The sequence below is a fragment of the Prinia subflava genome, chromosome 10 (genome assembly GCF_021018805.1).
Source record: "Prinia subflava isolate CZ2003 ecotype Zambia chromosome 10, Cam_Psub_1.2, whole genome shotgun sequence".
Lineage (NCBI taxonomy): Eukaryota > Metazoa > Chordata > Aves > Passeriformes > Cisticolidae > Prinia > Prinia subflava.
The window spans coordinates 8,517,490-8,531,068 of NC_086256.1; the positions used below are offsets into that span (position 1 = coordinate 8,517,490).

Sequence of the window (13,579 nt, forward strand, 5' to 3'; positions counted from 1 at the left end):
AGGTCCAGCTGTGTCTGTGTTCTGGGTCTGAGCACATTAATACTGCTGTTGTCCACAGTGGAGTCCTGTGATTTTAATTATACAATGTACAAGGAGGTGTGTCCTTCATGAGTTTAAATCTTCTGCATAGTAATTTCACAGCTGCCTGTAGGAATGACTAATATTTTTTTGCTAAAATGCTATTTTTTTGCCTCTTTTTTTATGCTATAGACCCATAAACATTGCAGAAATTGGCCTTTGCCTCTTCTGAATTTCCAGAGGCAACACAGAACCACGAGCCAGTGAGGATCTTGAAGCAGTGCAAACTTTCACACAGACATGATGGCATTTAGAGCTGGTGTGGAGCAACAGCAGGTTCAGCCTGCCATTCCCTTCCCTTAGGAGGCAATTAAAGTGTAAACTCACAGAGAGGGCCAGATCTGGAGACCTCATGGAAATCTGCAGAGGGAGGTTTCTGCAGTGACCTTTGTCTAATGATCTTGTTAAGGGACATCAATTCCCAGACCCTGAGCCTGTGATGGGCACAGCAGGCAGCAGCATGGGCTGTGCAGTTTGCTGTGTTGTGCTGAGGGCTTGGGCTGCTGGCCTGCTGCTCTTCTCATGGACACTGCTTGTGTGCTTTCCCTCAAGGGTCAGTCCCTACCAAAATCCTCTGGAACCTCTATGGAACATGCTCACCCTTCCCACTGTTTTTCAGTCATTTTCACATGGAGAAAAACCTCTCAGAGGCAGTGTGATGTCCAAGGGCTTCATATGGTGGCACTCTCTGCTGACCTGCTTCAGGGCAGGACATGGTGACACTAAAGCCCAGCCTTGGTGGGTGCAAGAGTGCCTGAGACAGATTTCTTAGGGCTGAAACCACAGTCAGGAACAGGCAGTGGGAAAAGACAAGCAGGCAATGTTTCCTCACATTCAGAAATTTCTGACTTCAGCTAATTTCTGAATTCAGCAGAAGCTGGGAACAAACAGTTTCTCCCAGAGGAATATTATTTCTATTCTGCACAGGGTTGGGATCTTTCCTCTAAAGAAGGCTGGGCTTCCCAGTTGCTGGCAAGTTTGAAGCTAGAAACCATCAGTCTGGCAGAAACCCCTTGGCAAATCATGAATGCTCATGAGCTATCAAAGCTCTGCGAGGAAATGAATCTGCTCTGATTTATACCAGTGGGAAATCTAGCCTTTAATTTTAGTTCTTGAATTAGCAGTTGTTTTAATCACATGAAATGCAGTCTGCCAGTTGTCAGGGCCACATATGCGAAACACAGAATTGCTGCTTCAGTGGAGCCTGAGATATGTAAGGTTTCAATAAAGCCTTTTTTGGGGGTTTATGGACCATTAAGAAGAAAGGGTGATGGAGAGTCATGCAACAGCCAAAGGGAAGCAAGGAGCAGCCTTCTTCATTGCTGCTTTGTGCAATTAGGGAACAACTGACAGGGCATTCAGTATTAATTGGCCCCCTTGGAGCCTGAGCTTTATGAATGCTATTACACAGTGTGAGAGCAGTGGGCTCAAATCAATGACCCTGATGGTCTCTTCCCCTCTGACAGCCACTGTTCCTACATAAACTTGGCTTATTGGACCTTTCCTGCTGGACCCTGGGGTGTTACACCAGGAATGAGTTCAGCCACTCCGGTTTTCTACCCAGCAACAGGCAGCAAACACTGAGCACCAGTTCTGCCACATGTGGAACTGTCTCTCTCTGAGGGGAGATTTTGTCCATAAAATCTTTCATTGTACACTCTCTCATCACTTTTCTGGTAGGGTTGAGTACACTGAGCCATTTTGAACTTCATGTTACAGGTCCAGGGAATCCCCAGAGGAAACACTGCATCTCTGGAAAGGTCTGAAATAAGATTTCCCAGTTATTTCTTTCTATAAGCCCAGTCAGTCAACACATCTGATCAGTGCTGCTTTTCTGATACCCTCCTGCCCTCTTGCTCAAGCCATGCAGTGTGCTGTTGGCATTACTCAAGCTAAGGAGAAAACAGAGTTGTCTTCCTCAGCAGAGACTGAACTCCTTCCTGCGAAGTTTATTTTTGATGGAATTTCTAGGATGACCTGTAAAGTGAAATGCAATATGGTGCAGCAGAGGATGCTGCTGTATTAAGAATCCTCAGGCTGAAGTGGTGCCTGGAGAACAGAGAGAAGTGTTTGTTCCTCCTCAGTGATTTCTCTTTTTGACCTTTGTTTTTCACTGCCTCTGTTACCTTTCTCCTCTCTCTCTCATGAAAACAACAATCTGAAAAAGGGGGGAGCTTGACTGATGTTCAGTGAGCTCCAGTCTGGTTCATAGAGGATTCTTCACCAATAAATTGGAGGAGAGCCTGTGCTCAGCTGTCACTGGCAGCAGCCAGGCTGGTTACAGCAGTGTGGGCATGGAGAGCAGACGAGGACAGCTGAGTGTCAGCACGTCTGAAGCTCTGGGAGAATTATCTGCACTCCATCCAGCACACAGCTCGCAGTTTGCCATGTTTCCTGTGCTCACCAGCTCTGCAAACAGACAGAGATTGGCCTCTCCATGCGGGAGTTAAGATTTGGCTGTGCTTGCAACGGGGTCTAGCATGAGGCATGGTTTCAGACCAACTACCTCTAGTTGTACCATAGATAATTTGAAACATTAGTTTTATATCTGGGGCCTGTTGTTGTTGTTGTTATTATTTAGCATCTCCCCACACTTTAGCACCTCTGGAGGTCCTGTCTCAGCCCCTCTCACTGCCGGCCGCCCAGCAAAGGCTCCCCGCCCGCATCCCTCCGGCATCCCCCCGCCATCCAAAGGCACCGCACACCGGTCGTATTTTTTTTTATTACTATCATTATTATTCGTTACGTGCGTTCCAAACCTTTGAGAGGTCCGTGCCTCGCTGCAGCAGCGGCGAGCCCGCATCCCGTTCCCTGGCGTTTGGCGGTGTCTCCCTCGCTCCCCGCGCTCCCTTCCCCGCCCCGGGGCCGCCGGAGCGCGGCCGGCGCTGACCCGCGGCCGAGATGCGCTCCCGGGTTTTTCCTCTCCCCGGGGGGAAAAAGGGGCCGTTCTGCTCCGGGCACCTCTGTCAGCTGAAGGGGGCGGGAGCTGCAGCCTTGAAGTAGAAAAGGAAGAAGGAAAAGCAGCGAGGAGACAGCGAGCGGTGCCGGACAGCGGTGGGCGGTGGGCTGAGCCTCCTGGGCACCGCGGGCTCGGCGGGGAGGAGGAGGAGGCAGGAGAGGATGCGGCGGCTGAACACCCTTTCTGCCTTCCTCCGAGGGGAAGGAAGAAAGTGGGGGGAAAGCGGCAGAGCTGGCACAGAGCCCGCTGAGCTCTGCCAGGGACTGCCCGCCTGACACCCCAGCAAAGTTTGCTGAGCTCGGTGACAGGAGGGGAGGAGGGATGTGAGATCCTTCACCCCGCGGCGCACAGCTGGGCTTCCAGCGCTGCTTCTGCCGGGACCAGCCGTGGCTTTGTCATCCCCGACCGAAAGGTGAAGGGGAGACCCGGGGCAGCCGCTGTCTCCATCGCCATCCCTGGCCCCACGCTCCAGCCCAGGTAAGCGTTCTCCCCTTCCAGACCCCGAGGCTCTCTTTGGCCCTGCCAGAGAGTTTCCCAGCACTTTTCCCAGGCAAAAAAAAAAAAAAAAAAAAGAAAAAAAAAAAGAAAAAAAAAAGTCTCGTGCTTCTCCAGGTAGCTAAATGTTTCGTGCCTGTCTGTTTGTGAGCCTGCCTGTGTGTGGGGTGGCTGTAGCTGTCTGAATGCAATTTCAGTTTGCTGATCACTATCATTATTTTTCTGTGCCATCACACCTCTGGAAAGGAGACTCATCTGTGGTCTGTCAAGTATTTTCATTGTGCTGCTGCACTGAGATGGTGTGGAAGGATGACAGCTCAATTTCTCTCCACTACAACTAGGAGGGAAGCGTGCTTAGCTGTACATGCTGCTGGTGCTGCTGCTATGGCTTTAAAAAATGCTCCTAAAATGCTTGCTGAATATGCCCTTCAAGCTCTACGAACTCTCAGAGATATGGATAAAGTCTGCCTTTGTCCCCCTGAGAGCATGGGGAGGGGCAGTTATTCCCGTGGAAGGAATCATTATAGCCTCTATAATGATTTCCATCACGCCAGCTTGAGTGTGCAGCTTTTGTTTTTGCATAGCAGTGTTTGCAGTAGTGCACTTCAAGATAAAATATTGTTTGGGGAAGAAACCTACACTCTAACTGATCAGAAAAGGACCTGTTTCAAACGAAGAGCCCAAAGAGAACTTTCTCCACTCCTGATGGAACAGAAGTTGGTCAATTTGAACAGAATAATTTGGTTGAAAAGTTGATAAATTTTTTTCCATTGATTTCACCGTAGTGAGAGGCAAAAGCTGCCAGATACCCTCAGGCAGGTCAGCAGTGGGAGCTGACCCACATCAGCCCATCCTCGTGGCTAAGAAGGGGATGGAGAACCTTCAGCCTGTGCTTTAGGAGATGACAGAAGAGCAAAGATGTTTCTGTTGTACACGACAATCAGAATAAACATGGGCTTTATGCTGTCATGGGGCCTTGTTAGGTTGAGGATAGCCTAGGGCATTCTGTGGCTTTGGTTTGTTTTTGCTTTATCCCCCACTGCTCTGTTGGCTTCCTCATCCCCATGTCATCTGGTTGTCCAACAGGAATCCCTTGTGTATAATCCCTGATGTTTCATATGGAGATCAGGACAAAAGCAACCACTGATCTACTTTCTAAGTGTTCCCAGTCCAAACGTTTCCATGTGCTGCTAGCTACCCTGTGGTGTGTGTGCAGATCATGTTCTAGCCCTGCAATCATGGTTGACTTCCATGATCTTCTGCCCCCAGGCTGATGAGAGAGGTTCCAGGCAGGAATCTCCAGTGAGTCCATTGCTTGCTGCTGTGGAAGGGCCATTACCCCATGTAGATGCTGCAAGCAAAGACAAGGGGAAAGAAGTTTTGCCTTGGATGTAGCATGGCCAGAACACTTCTGGTGCAGCTGTAGGGAGGGTGTGACAAGCTTAAGCTCCTGTGCTCAGGGATCAATAATGATGAGCAAAAATTGCCAGGCAGAGAAAATGAGGGACCATGCTGGGTGATACCACTGCAGCCTTGAAAGCAGCCAGAAATCAGCAGAGTCTCTTTGGAGTGGCTACAGGTGCCCTCTGACAGATGGGATGGGTAACAGGTTGAAGTTCCTCTTGAAAATCTCAGTGGCAGCCAGACCTCTGCTGATGCCTTGCCTAAGAGCAGAAGCAGCTGGAATGTTTAGTGTCCTGCTGGAGCCCAGCTGCCTGGCTCTTCTAGGAGGGAAAATTCCTTCAGACTGGAAGCAGGCAAGTGCTGAGAAGCCAGAAGGAAGAAAGCTGGTGGAGTGAATCTGTGATGATTTTTAACCACAAGAAACCACGCAGTTCTCTCGTGGGCACTTTGCAGTGGGAAAATGTGGGGCAAACCAAGGGGAAGACCCACACGGGGGTGCCTGCAGCCTCTCTGTGCGAAAGGTTTGGACTGGCATCTGCAGCAGCTGGTCTGCAAACTGTGGTGCATGTGTGTCTTTAACCAGAAGCTGGTTCAGGGCTGGTGAAGGAGGCAGAATCAGGGCTCTAGCTCCCATCAGCATGCCAGGGTTCCCAGGCAGAACAAAAGGACACTGCCAGGGAAACATGCATATGTGTTAGCCTGGCTAATGGAGAAAATGCCCTTTCTCTCTCACATGCTCCCAGTATCCTGAAAAATCTTTGCCTGCTGAGAGACCCCTCCCCAGTCAGGCACCCCCAGACGAGGAAGGATTTAATCCTTTGATGCACCTGTCCCTGTCAGCTCCAGCTGATGTCTCACTGAATAGAACTCTGCTGCAAGTTGACTGCTGCACACATTCAGGTCTAAACAAAAGCCCAAGCCAAGGAAATGAGATATGACACCCGATAGAGCAGCCGAGAGCTTTGCCTCAGCTGGAGGTGCCAGAAAATTTTATAACCTAGGAAACATGTTGAAAATGCCTGGCTGATCCCACTGGCGTGTTTCAGTGTGATGGGTGATGGCTTCTTATTTTTTGGTTTGGTTGGTTGTTTTTTATTTTTTTTATTTAGTGGCTACAGAGTGTTGATAGCACAACAGAGATTGTTGGCTCTTGCCATAGAAACTGAGTGGTATCAGTTTTTGCTGACAACACTTTTGAAAGGGATTTGACAGGAGAGGAGGGAAGAAGCTAGGGAGCTAGGCAAGGGAGGAAGGAAGAACAGACTGCTATTGTTTGCAATCAGGGTGGGAAGAGAAATGCTCTCCTGCCTGTAAAATCAAAGACATCACCAGCGAACTGCTGACAAATTGGCTTCTGGCAATTTGACTTCCCAGCAAGCATGGCAAACACAAAGCCAGTTCTCATCACATCCAATAATCTCCTCCGTGGAGAAGCTGCTACTGTCAGTCAGGGCTAAGTGTCACTGCCTTGGGTCCTAGACAGATCTCCACACAGGCTCTTTTTCAACTTCAGCATCTCAGTTTCCATGAGCCTCCATCCTGGAACGGATACTGCTTGTGCTCAAACCTTGTAGAAGTTTGAGTTCATGGTTGCTGAGGCAAACCAGATCCCCCATCCCCTTCTTGGAGTCTCCTGTGATCACATCAAAGATGGTGAGACGGATGGTGGCAAGCATGGTCTAGCTGACAAAACATCCACATTTGCTTCATTTTATTATAACTTGTGTGACTGGCAGGGTGTCATTCAGTGTCTGTGGATGGCGCTGGTATCACTCAGCACCCAAGAGTTGCCTGCTCGAGTGATCTCCAGGGTTGCCTCTCTAGTCAGCTCCCAGTGTAAGCATCTTTCAGGGGTGTTCTGGGTCATCTTCTGGGACCTTTTTTTCCCCACTGGCTGGAAAGGCAACCTGGATGACTCATTTCAATTATTAGAGAATGGTGACATGGAGTGAAGGGTCCCCCTCTCTGTCACAGCTGTGGGCCATTACTCCTTCAAACCTATGTCACCCTCATATTGCAACGAGGGATGCTCAGGGCAGAACTGGATTCTGTTGTTTGGGGCAGGTGTTGTGTGGGTGGTGACACACACTGTGAGAACAGCTATGGCACAGGCTCTGGCCATTGCAGCTCGGATTCTCTTGGGCGTCATCCACATGGACAGCAAAGGACACGGAGCACTCTGGGCTCAGTGCTCCAGCCTGAGGGTGACCACATGTGACCACCACAGTCACGGAGAGCTCAGCCTTGAAAGCAGGCTTGGATTTGTGCTTAATTGCTGCCAGCAGCAAGGCTGGAGAAGGTGCTGGTCACCGGGAATTTTGGGGGAAAGGTGCTTTGGTTCATTGCTCTAACAGCTGCTTCTTCATTCCTCTCCAGGATTTCAAGGCAACAGGAGACTGGAAACAGCCTTCTCAACACAGCATTCACCCTGTTGAGGACTGAGGTGACCTCCAAGGCTCTTCCCAGCATGTTCAGTGAAAAGAGCAGCGCCTCTTTGTCCCAAAAACCCACCAAGAAAAAGACCCGGCCCCAGGGCCTCCCCTCCCCAGCCCTCTGCTGCGCCTGTGGACTCTGCATCATGCTGGCAGGGATCAACATCACCTTAGTGGGAGCATTTGCTTTTGGGACCTTCCTCCCTGTGAACAACCCTCCCATCATCATCGGGCCCATCTTGTTGGTGGTGGCCTTCACGTTCTTCGGGGCCTGCTGCATCTGCAGCCGGAGGCCGCCTGCTCACGGGGCCCGCAAATCCAAGCCGGGTTCCAACATGGGGCTCATCAAGCCTGGCAACACGGCCTTTGAAATCGAGACCAGCGAGCACACGGTGCAGGACACCACCGCCGTCCAGCTGAGCCCCACCAACTCCCCCATCTCCTCCAAAAAGTCCACGCCGGTCCACGAGAGCGCCAAGGCCTGCAAACTCTTCACCATGGAGGGCAACGGGCCGGCGGCCAAGTACACGCCAGGAGGAGAGGCCGTCCAGCTCAACCTGCCCAGGGACCTGGCCACGTCCTAAACCCGGGCAAAGCTTTTGGCAGCAGCCGGCCAAACGCTGCCGTGGGTGGGCTGGAGATGTGCCATGGGTCAGAGGTGTGGGAAGGCTCCTGTGGAAAGCCTGCAGTCAGGTCTCTCTGGATCGCTTTGAGGGAGATGGATGCAACAGCAGAAAAAAAAAATAATCCAGGTTTTTGCTGAAACGTGCCCGTTATACAGTTTTAGAAAGAAAACTGATAATGATGCTGCTGTGAAAAGATGACCTCAGTTCCTGGAAATATGCTGCCATTTTTGGGGAGCAGATAGGAAGAGGGGAATGAATTAATTTGTCTGATATAATGTGGAAATGTGACAGTTGAAAGGAGAGGGCTACATGGGACTGACAAATGACAGCTCTTTCTTCTCAGAAGTGAAGCAATTCTTGGACATAAAAGAAGCAGGAATGCAGTAAATTACAGCTTGCTGCCACTCAGTCACAAGAATATTTCAGCATTTTTAGTGCCAGACTTTTTGGCAGTAGGGACAAAGCTATGTCTTTGCTACTGAAAAAGCAGTGTGAAGCCTTCTCCCCTCTGTTGAAAATTCTTCTCATCTGGGTGATTTTAATGTCCATTCCAAGAGAAAGAACCACAAGGATCACAATTAGCACTGGTATTTTCCTCTCATGTTAATGAGTTTGAGCTGCAGCTGTGCTACTCCTCACAGTGTATTTCTTGGAAGATCAGTCAGGCTGAGTCCTTGGGGATAAGCTCCTGGAGTAACCAGAGGCTAACAGGAGACTGCAAATTACATTTTCGGGCCATGATTATGTATTGAGTGCTGGGCAACATTCTTCCCATATTTTTGTGGAAGGCTGGCCTGGGACACGCCTCAGGGCAGGGGGTAAATAACTGTATGGGCTTGAGAATAGCAGTGCTGCAGGATGATCACTCTATTCCTGATCTCACCTGCATCACCTGTGAGATCCGCTGCCCAGGAGTGGATCCTTGCTGCAGGAAATGAGCTGCTCGGGGTGCTCATGGGCTTGCAAAGCAGTGGGATGACTTTGCAGAAGAGAATTCATCAAGAGCTGTCCCAAGCAAAGACGCCCCCCTCTGCCTCAGAAAGACCCTGATCTGATGGAATAATGCTGCAAAGGATTTGTGTTCTTCTCTGGGTGACTCTGGCTGGGAACATGGTGCTGTGCTGATGGGCTTTGCTCTGACTCGTGTTCACATGTGGGATCTGGGACCAGTATGGGGAATACAGCACTGCTAGGCAGGACTTGTGTGTCAGGGGGCAGCACAAAGAGACTGGATTATGAGTAGGAATGGCTGCACAGGTCCTCTGTTTGTGATAACTCTATATTTGAAATAAGGTTTTGGAGACTCGAATGACAAAGAAATCATCTGGACCATACCACATCACTACAATGGCCCAGCTAGCCCAGAATCCAATTTCTGACAAGATTGGAGAGGAACATAAAGACAGAGGAAAACCAGGATTCTGCTTGCCCAAAGTGCTTTCCCAGCTTCCAGTGTGCTATTGCTTAGGAGCTTCCTGAGCTGGAAGTGGTGCCTGTGTGTAGTACCCCTGAATGGATTTCTCCTTCATGAAATAATCCATTTGCACCTTAGCTGTCTGTCAGTTCTCATCATTTGTGATCCTGCAGCAGAGAGTTGCACATTTTGGCTTGTTTTCATCCTGCATCTTACTACCTCCCTTTGATGGTCCAAATTTCCCAGGTTAGAAGGGTCAGCAGAGTCCATGCCCTCACCACCACTCTGGTTTTCTGAGATGTGTTTTCCATGTCATGTTCCCTCCAGTTACCTCTTTCTTACTGTACTTTACATCTCTAATAGCCAGAGGGAGGTAACTCTTCCATTTAGCCCAGCATCAGCTCCTTGCTTGGCTGAGGGCAACACAGCCCTGAGGCTTTAGCCATCAGAAATCCACATAGAGAGAGGTGGGAGGGCTGAAGGGGAAGTGCTGGAGGAGAGAGAGGGGTTGTGGCATGGCCAAGGCTCCCTTGGGCCAGCAGGTACCTCTGTGAGAGCCATATGGATGCTGTGCCATGGAACACGTGTGGCCGTGTGGGAGAAAAAAGCCATGGTGCTGCACAGGAGGTGTCCTGGTTGCTCTGGGGAGCCACTGGGCAGCTGATGGTCCCTGCGTGAGCCCAGGTAGGATGAGGTTGAATTGAAATAATTCCTTGACAAAAGATTAACCAAAGAGTCATAACGTGAGTCCTTGAGTCCTCCAGCAGTTTGCTGTCTTCAACAGCTCCTTCTCCACCAGGAATTACATCTTGATTTTAGCAGGGCTGGTCTGTACTGGCTAGGAGGAGAAGAGGCAGGTTTGGGAGAAGGGTGTTGGTGTAGGGCTGGGTAGATGTGGGTTCAGGTCTTTGGAACAGCCTCCAGGTCCTGGGCAGGTCATTGTGCTGTGAGAGGGCAATTGCCTGCTCCCAGCTCTGTGGAAAGCTGCTTTAAGGATGAGCATTGCCAAGGAGCAGGGTTGGTATTGGCACACCTGAGGGGTTTCTCCAAGGTGGATGGGTCTGTACAGCCTGATCCCTGTGTGATTTCCCCTAGAGCTCATCCTCTTGGGGAGCTCTGCCCCCAGCACTGCCTGCCCTTTGGAATGCAGAAACTGCTGTCTGAGAAAAAGGCTCCCACGATTTTTGCCTGCCCATGATTGCTGTAGCAATTAAGCAGAACAGCTTGCTGATGTAGGTTTGATTCCCAGCTTGCTGGCCTCACTAGCATGCAACAGCTTGGAATTCTTTTAGAGGCATTTCCCATGTGAATATGGTTACTGCAAGACTTTTCTCTGAGCACTTGAAGCCAAAAAATTAGCAAAATGAAGTGATAACCATACAATTCCTTTCTTTGTTCACTGAAGTCTTGAAAGCCTTGTCTGGAGAGCATCCTGGAATCACTCCTTATCACAGCTGCCCTGTGAAATGCTACCAGAGATGGATAATACAATGCCTGACCAAGAGATGGTATCTGGGCAGGCAGAGGGGTGGGACCAGTGAGATGCTGATCCCCTGGTGTGGTGGGTGTGCCCACCAAGCTGTAACCCCAGCTGCCTGCCCAGCAAGGTGGCCATGGGAGCATCTGCTGCCTTCCTGCTCTTGCCTTTTTCTGTCTTTGGTAATTTCCATGTCTGTCTGTCTGTTCACCCCCGTGATCAGCTGTGCCTGATGTTGTTGTGAATCTCGTGCCTCCTTGTGCAGTGGCAGATAAGGAGTTCCTAGTTCTCCAAGTCAGCATTTCTGGTGTGAGTCCTTTTTTAAAAAATTGCTATTTCTGTGTGTGCAACGTGGAATTTGGAAAAGACAGACACATTAAAATAATTGCACTCAGAAAGCATTTGGCCTGCCTGCTTTTTCCTTCTAACAACCACCTTCTCCTTTATCCCCTGTGTGTGCCCCAATCCTGCCTGTGTTCATTTTGCCTCATGCTCCTCACTCTCCTGTTTGTTTTCCCAGACAGCTGCAAGGAAAAAGTGTCCCTAAGAATTCACATTGCCTCTCGAATGCCACTTTTCCTTGAAGTCCTGGTTGCCTAAACACTAGTGCCACTGCAGGCTGCCACTATCATTGCCTTGACTGACATGGGAATAACCAAACTCAGCCTTTTTTTGGCTGCATGTGTGTGTTTAACCCCCAGCTGGGTACCTGACCAGGCCAGGTGTGAACTGTGGGCCTCTGGGTTCTCAGGGACACAGGAGGAGCAGGGCTGTGGGCTGGGTCAGGAATGTGGGCTGCTCTGATTCAGTGTCTCTGGTGATGGAGGGCTGGACTGGATTATTTCAGCCCTGGGTAGAAATGATATTTAATTTGTGGTGCAGGGGAGGGCTGGGAGCTGTATCTGTGTGTGCCTGTGTGTGTTTAGGATTGGTGCTGTCACCTCTCCCTGCTCGTTCTGGGCTCAGCCCAACACGATCTGGAGATGAGTCAAAGAGGGATAGCACAGAGAGAATAAAGAGGATTAGAGAGCCTTGCAAATTCACCTCGTCAAAGGGCTTCTCTCCCATGTGCAGTCAAGTGATTTGAGATGAGAGGAAATCTCTCCATTCCAGGCAGCCTGGCTGGTTAAAGACCTGAGAAATGAGCTGGCTAAGAAGGCTCCACTGACAATGTGTGTAAAATGAAAACCTTTTCCCTTCAGAAAGGATTTTTTTGGCCATTAGGAAAAACTCCCTGGAAAGGTTTTTAGTGTTTAAAAGTGAGACCAGAGAGAAAAGCACGGAGGAGAGTTTGCTGAGCATCCAGTACCACCCTCCTGGACTTGCAGCCTGTAGCATTCCTGCCACAGCAGCTGCTCTGCACTAACCTGAGCTTCTCTTTCCATCTGGAAGAATAAACCAGAAACATTATATGAAATGTAATTAGCTTTTTCTAATTTCCAGCCCAAATTTATCTGTGGCTGGTTTATTTCCTTTTATCCTTGTACCAACAATGGCTCTTAACCAAGATACCTTTTAACCTTCTGGATTTTTTTTATCCCTGAAACATTTTAGGTTTGCTGCAGATCTCCTAGAGCTTTTCTTTCATTAGGCTGAGATGGCTGACTCCTTCCATCCTTCCCTCCTGTGAAATGCTCACCTTTGCCTAGGAGGCCTTACTTCCTTCTGCCTTAATCCTCTGATTTTGGCTCAGGAGCTCCATGAGTGCTCTTGAACAGTCATTCTTTTACAGGACTCCCAAGTCCACAGCAAGTACAAACCTTCCAGGTCTGTCTTGTACAAGTAAATGGGCTTTTTCCGTGGATAAGGAAAGGAAGAGGGAAAAAAAAATCCCTGAAAGGGCAAAAATATCCATGAAAATGTGTCATTTCCATTTGCAGAGTCCCTCTGTTAAAAAAAATAAATGAGCTTTTATGTCATTAGTCTCCATTGAGTCCATGGCAAATGTGCTCAATTTAAAGGCTGAAAGGCTGTTTTTTCTCCAACTGTCAGATGCTGTCAGCTCAGCTGAGCTTTCAGCAGCCATGGGAGAGACCCCCAGACACCACCAGCAGCCCCACTACAACATGTCCTGGGACAGGTTTGAATATTTGTTTAAAACTCCTGAATTTCAGACTGATGACCCCAAGGATCTCCTTGTTTGGGGTGGTCTCAGAGTGATACCCTGCCACATGTCCCCAGAGTGGTGTGAAGCCACAGCAGATGTCCATCCTCCCCAGCAGCACAGCCCTCTGAGCACATCAAGGATATGGGGCATCTCCCTGCTGCTGTCTTACACACTTTGCTCTCACACGCTTCCTAAGGAAGTCAGGAGTATGACTTCTTTAATTTTAAAATTAATTTGAAGGTCTGGGAGATTGACCCCATGCAGTGGTGGCCAACCTAAAGGTTTCTGCTGCCCCAGCTGCCCCCAGGGCTGACCCAGAGAGCTCCAGCAAGGAGGGGACCACAGCTCACCCAATGAAGCCCCCAGGCTGCAGGAGGCAGCTGGGCCATCAGGGCTGGTCAGCAAGGATTGCTCCACACAGGCTCCTTCCCACAGCTCTGTTCCAGATCATTGACAAAGCCTGGGCAGAGGAGATTTGGCTGTTTCCACCACCAAAACTCCTTCTCCATCATCACCCTCAGCCTGTCTCTGCAGGACCTGCAGAGCTGACATGGCTTTGCGTTCTCACAGCACAGACAGTGCCAGGC

General features: G+C 49.7%; 1 protein-coding gene across 1 annotated transcript; it reads left to right on the forward strand.

The window, feature by feature from the left end:
• Positions 1-2,486: 2,486 nt before the first annotated feature.
• On the forward strand, positions 2,487-12,780 carry TMEM275 (transmembrane protein 275). The gene is made up of 2 exons (XM_063407145.1): positions 2,487-3,514; positions 7,313-12,780. Exon 2 carries the CDS (start codon positions 7,404-7,406, stop codon positions 7,950-7,952), a length of 549 nt encoding a protein of 182 aa, XP_063263215.1. The 5' UTR covers positions 2,487-3,514; positions 7,313-7,403; the 3' UTR covers positions 7,953-12,780.
• The last annotated feature ends 799 nt before the right edge of the window (positions 12,781-13,579 follow it).

Excerpts from the sequence above, each read along its gene's own strand:
- TMEM275 (XM_063407145.1), top strand. The coding sequence starts at position 7,404 with ATGTTCAGTGAAAAGAGCAGCGCCTCTTTGTCCCAAAAACCCACCAAG.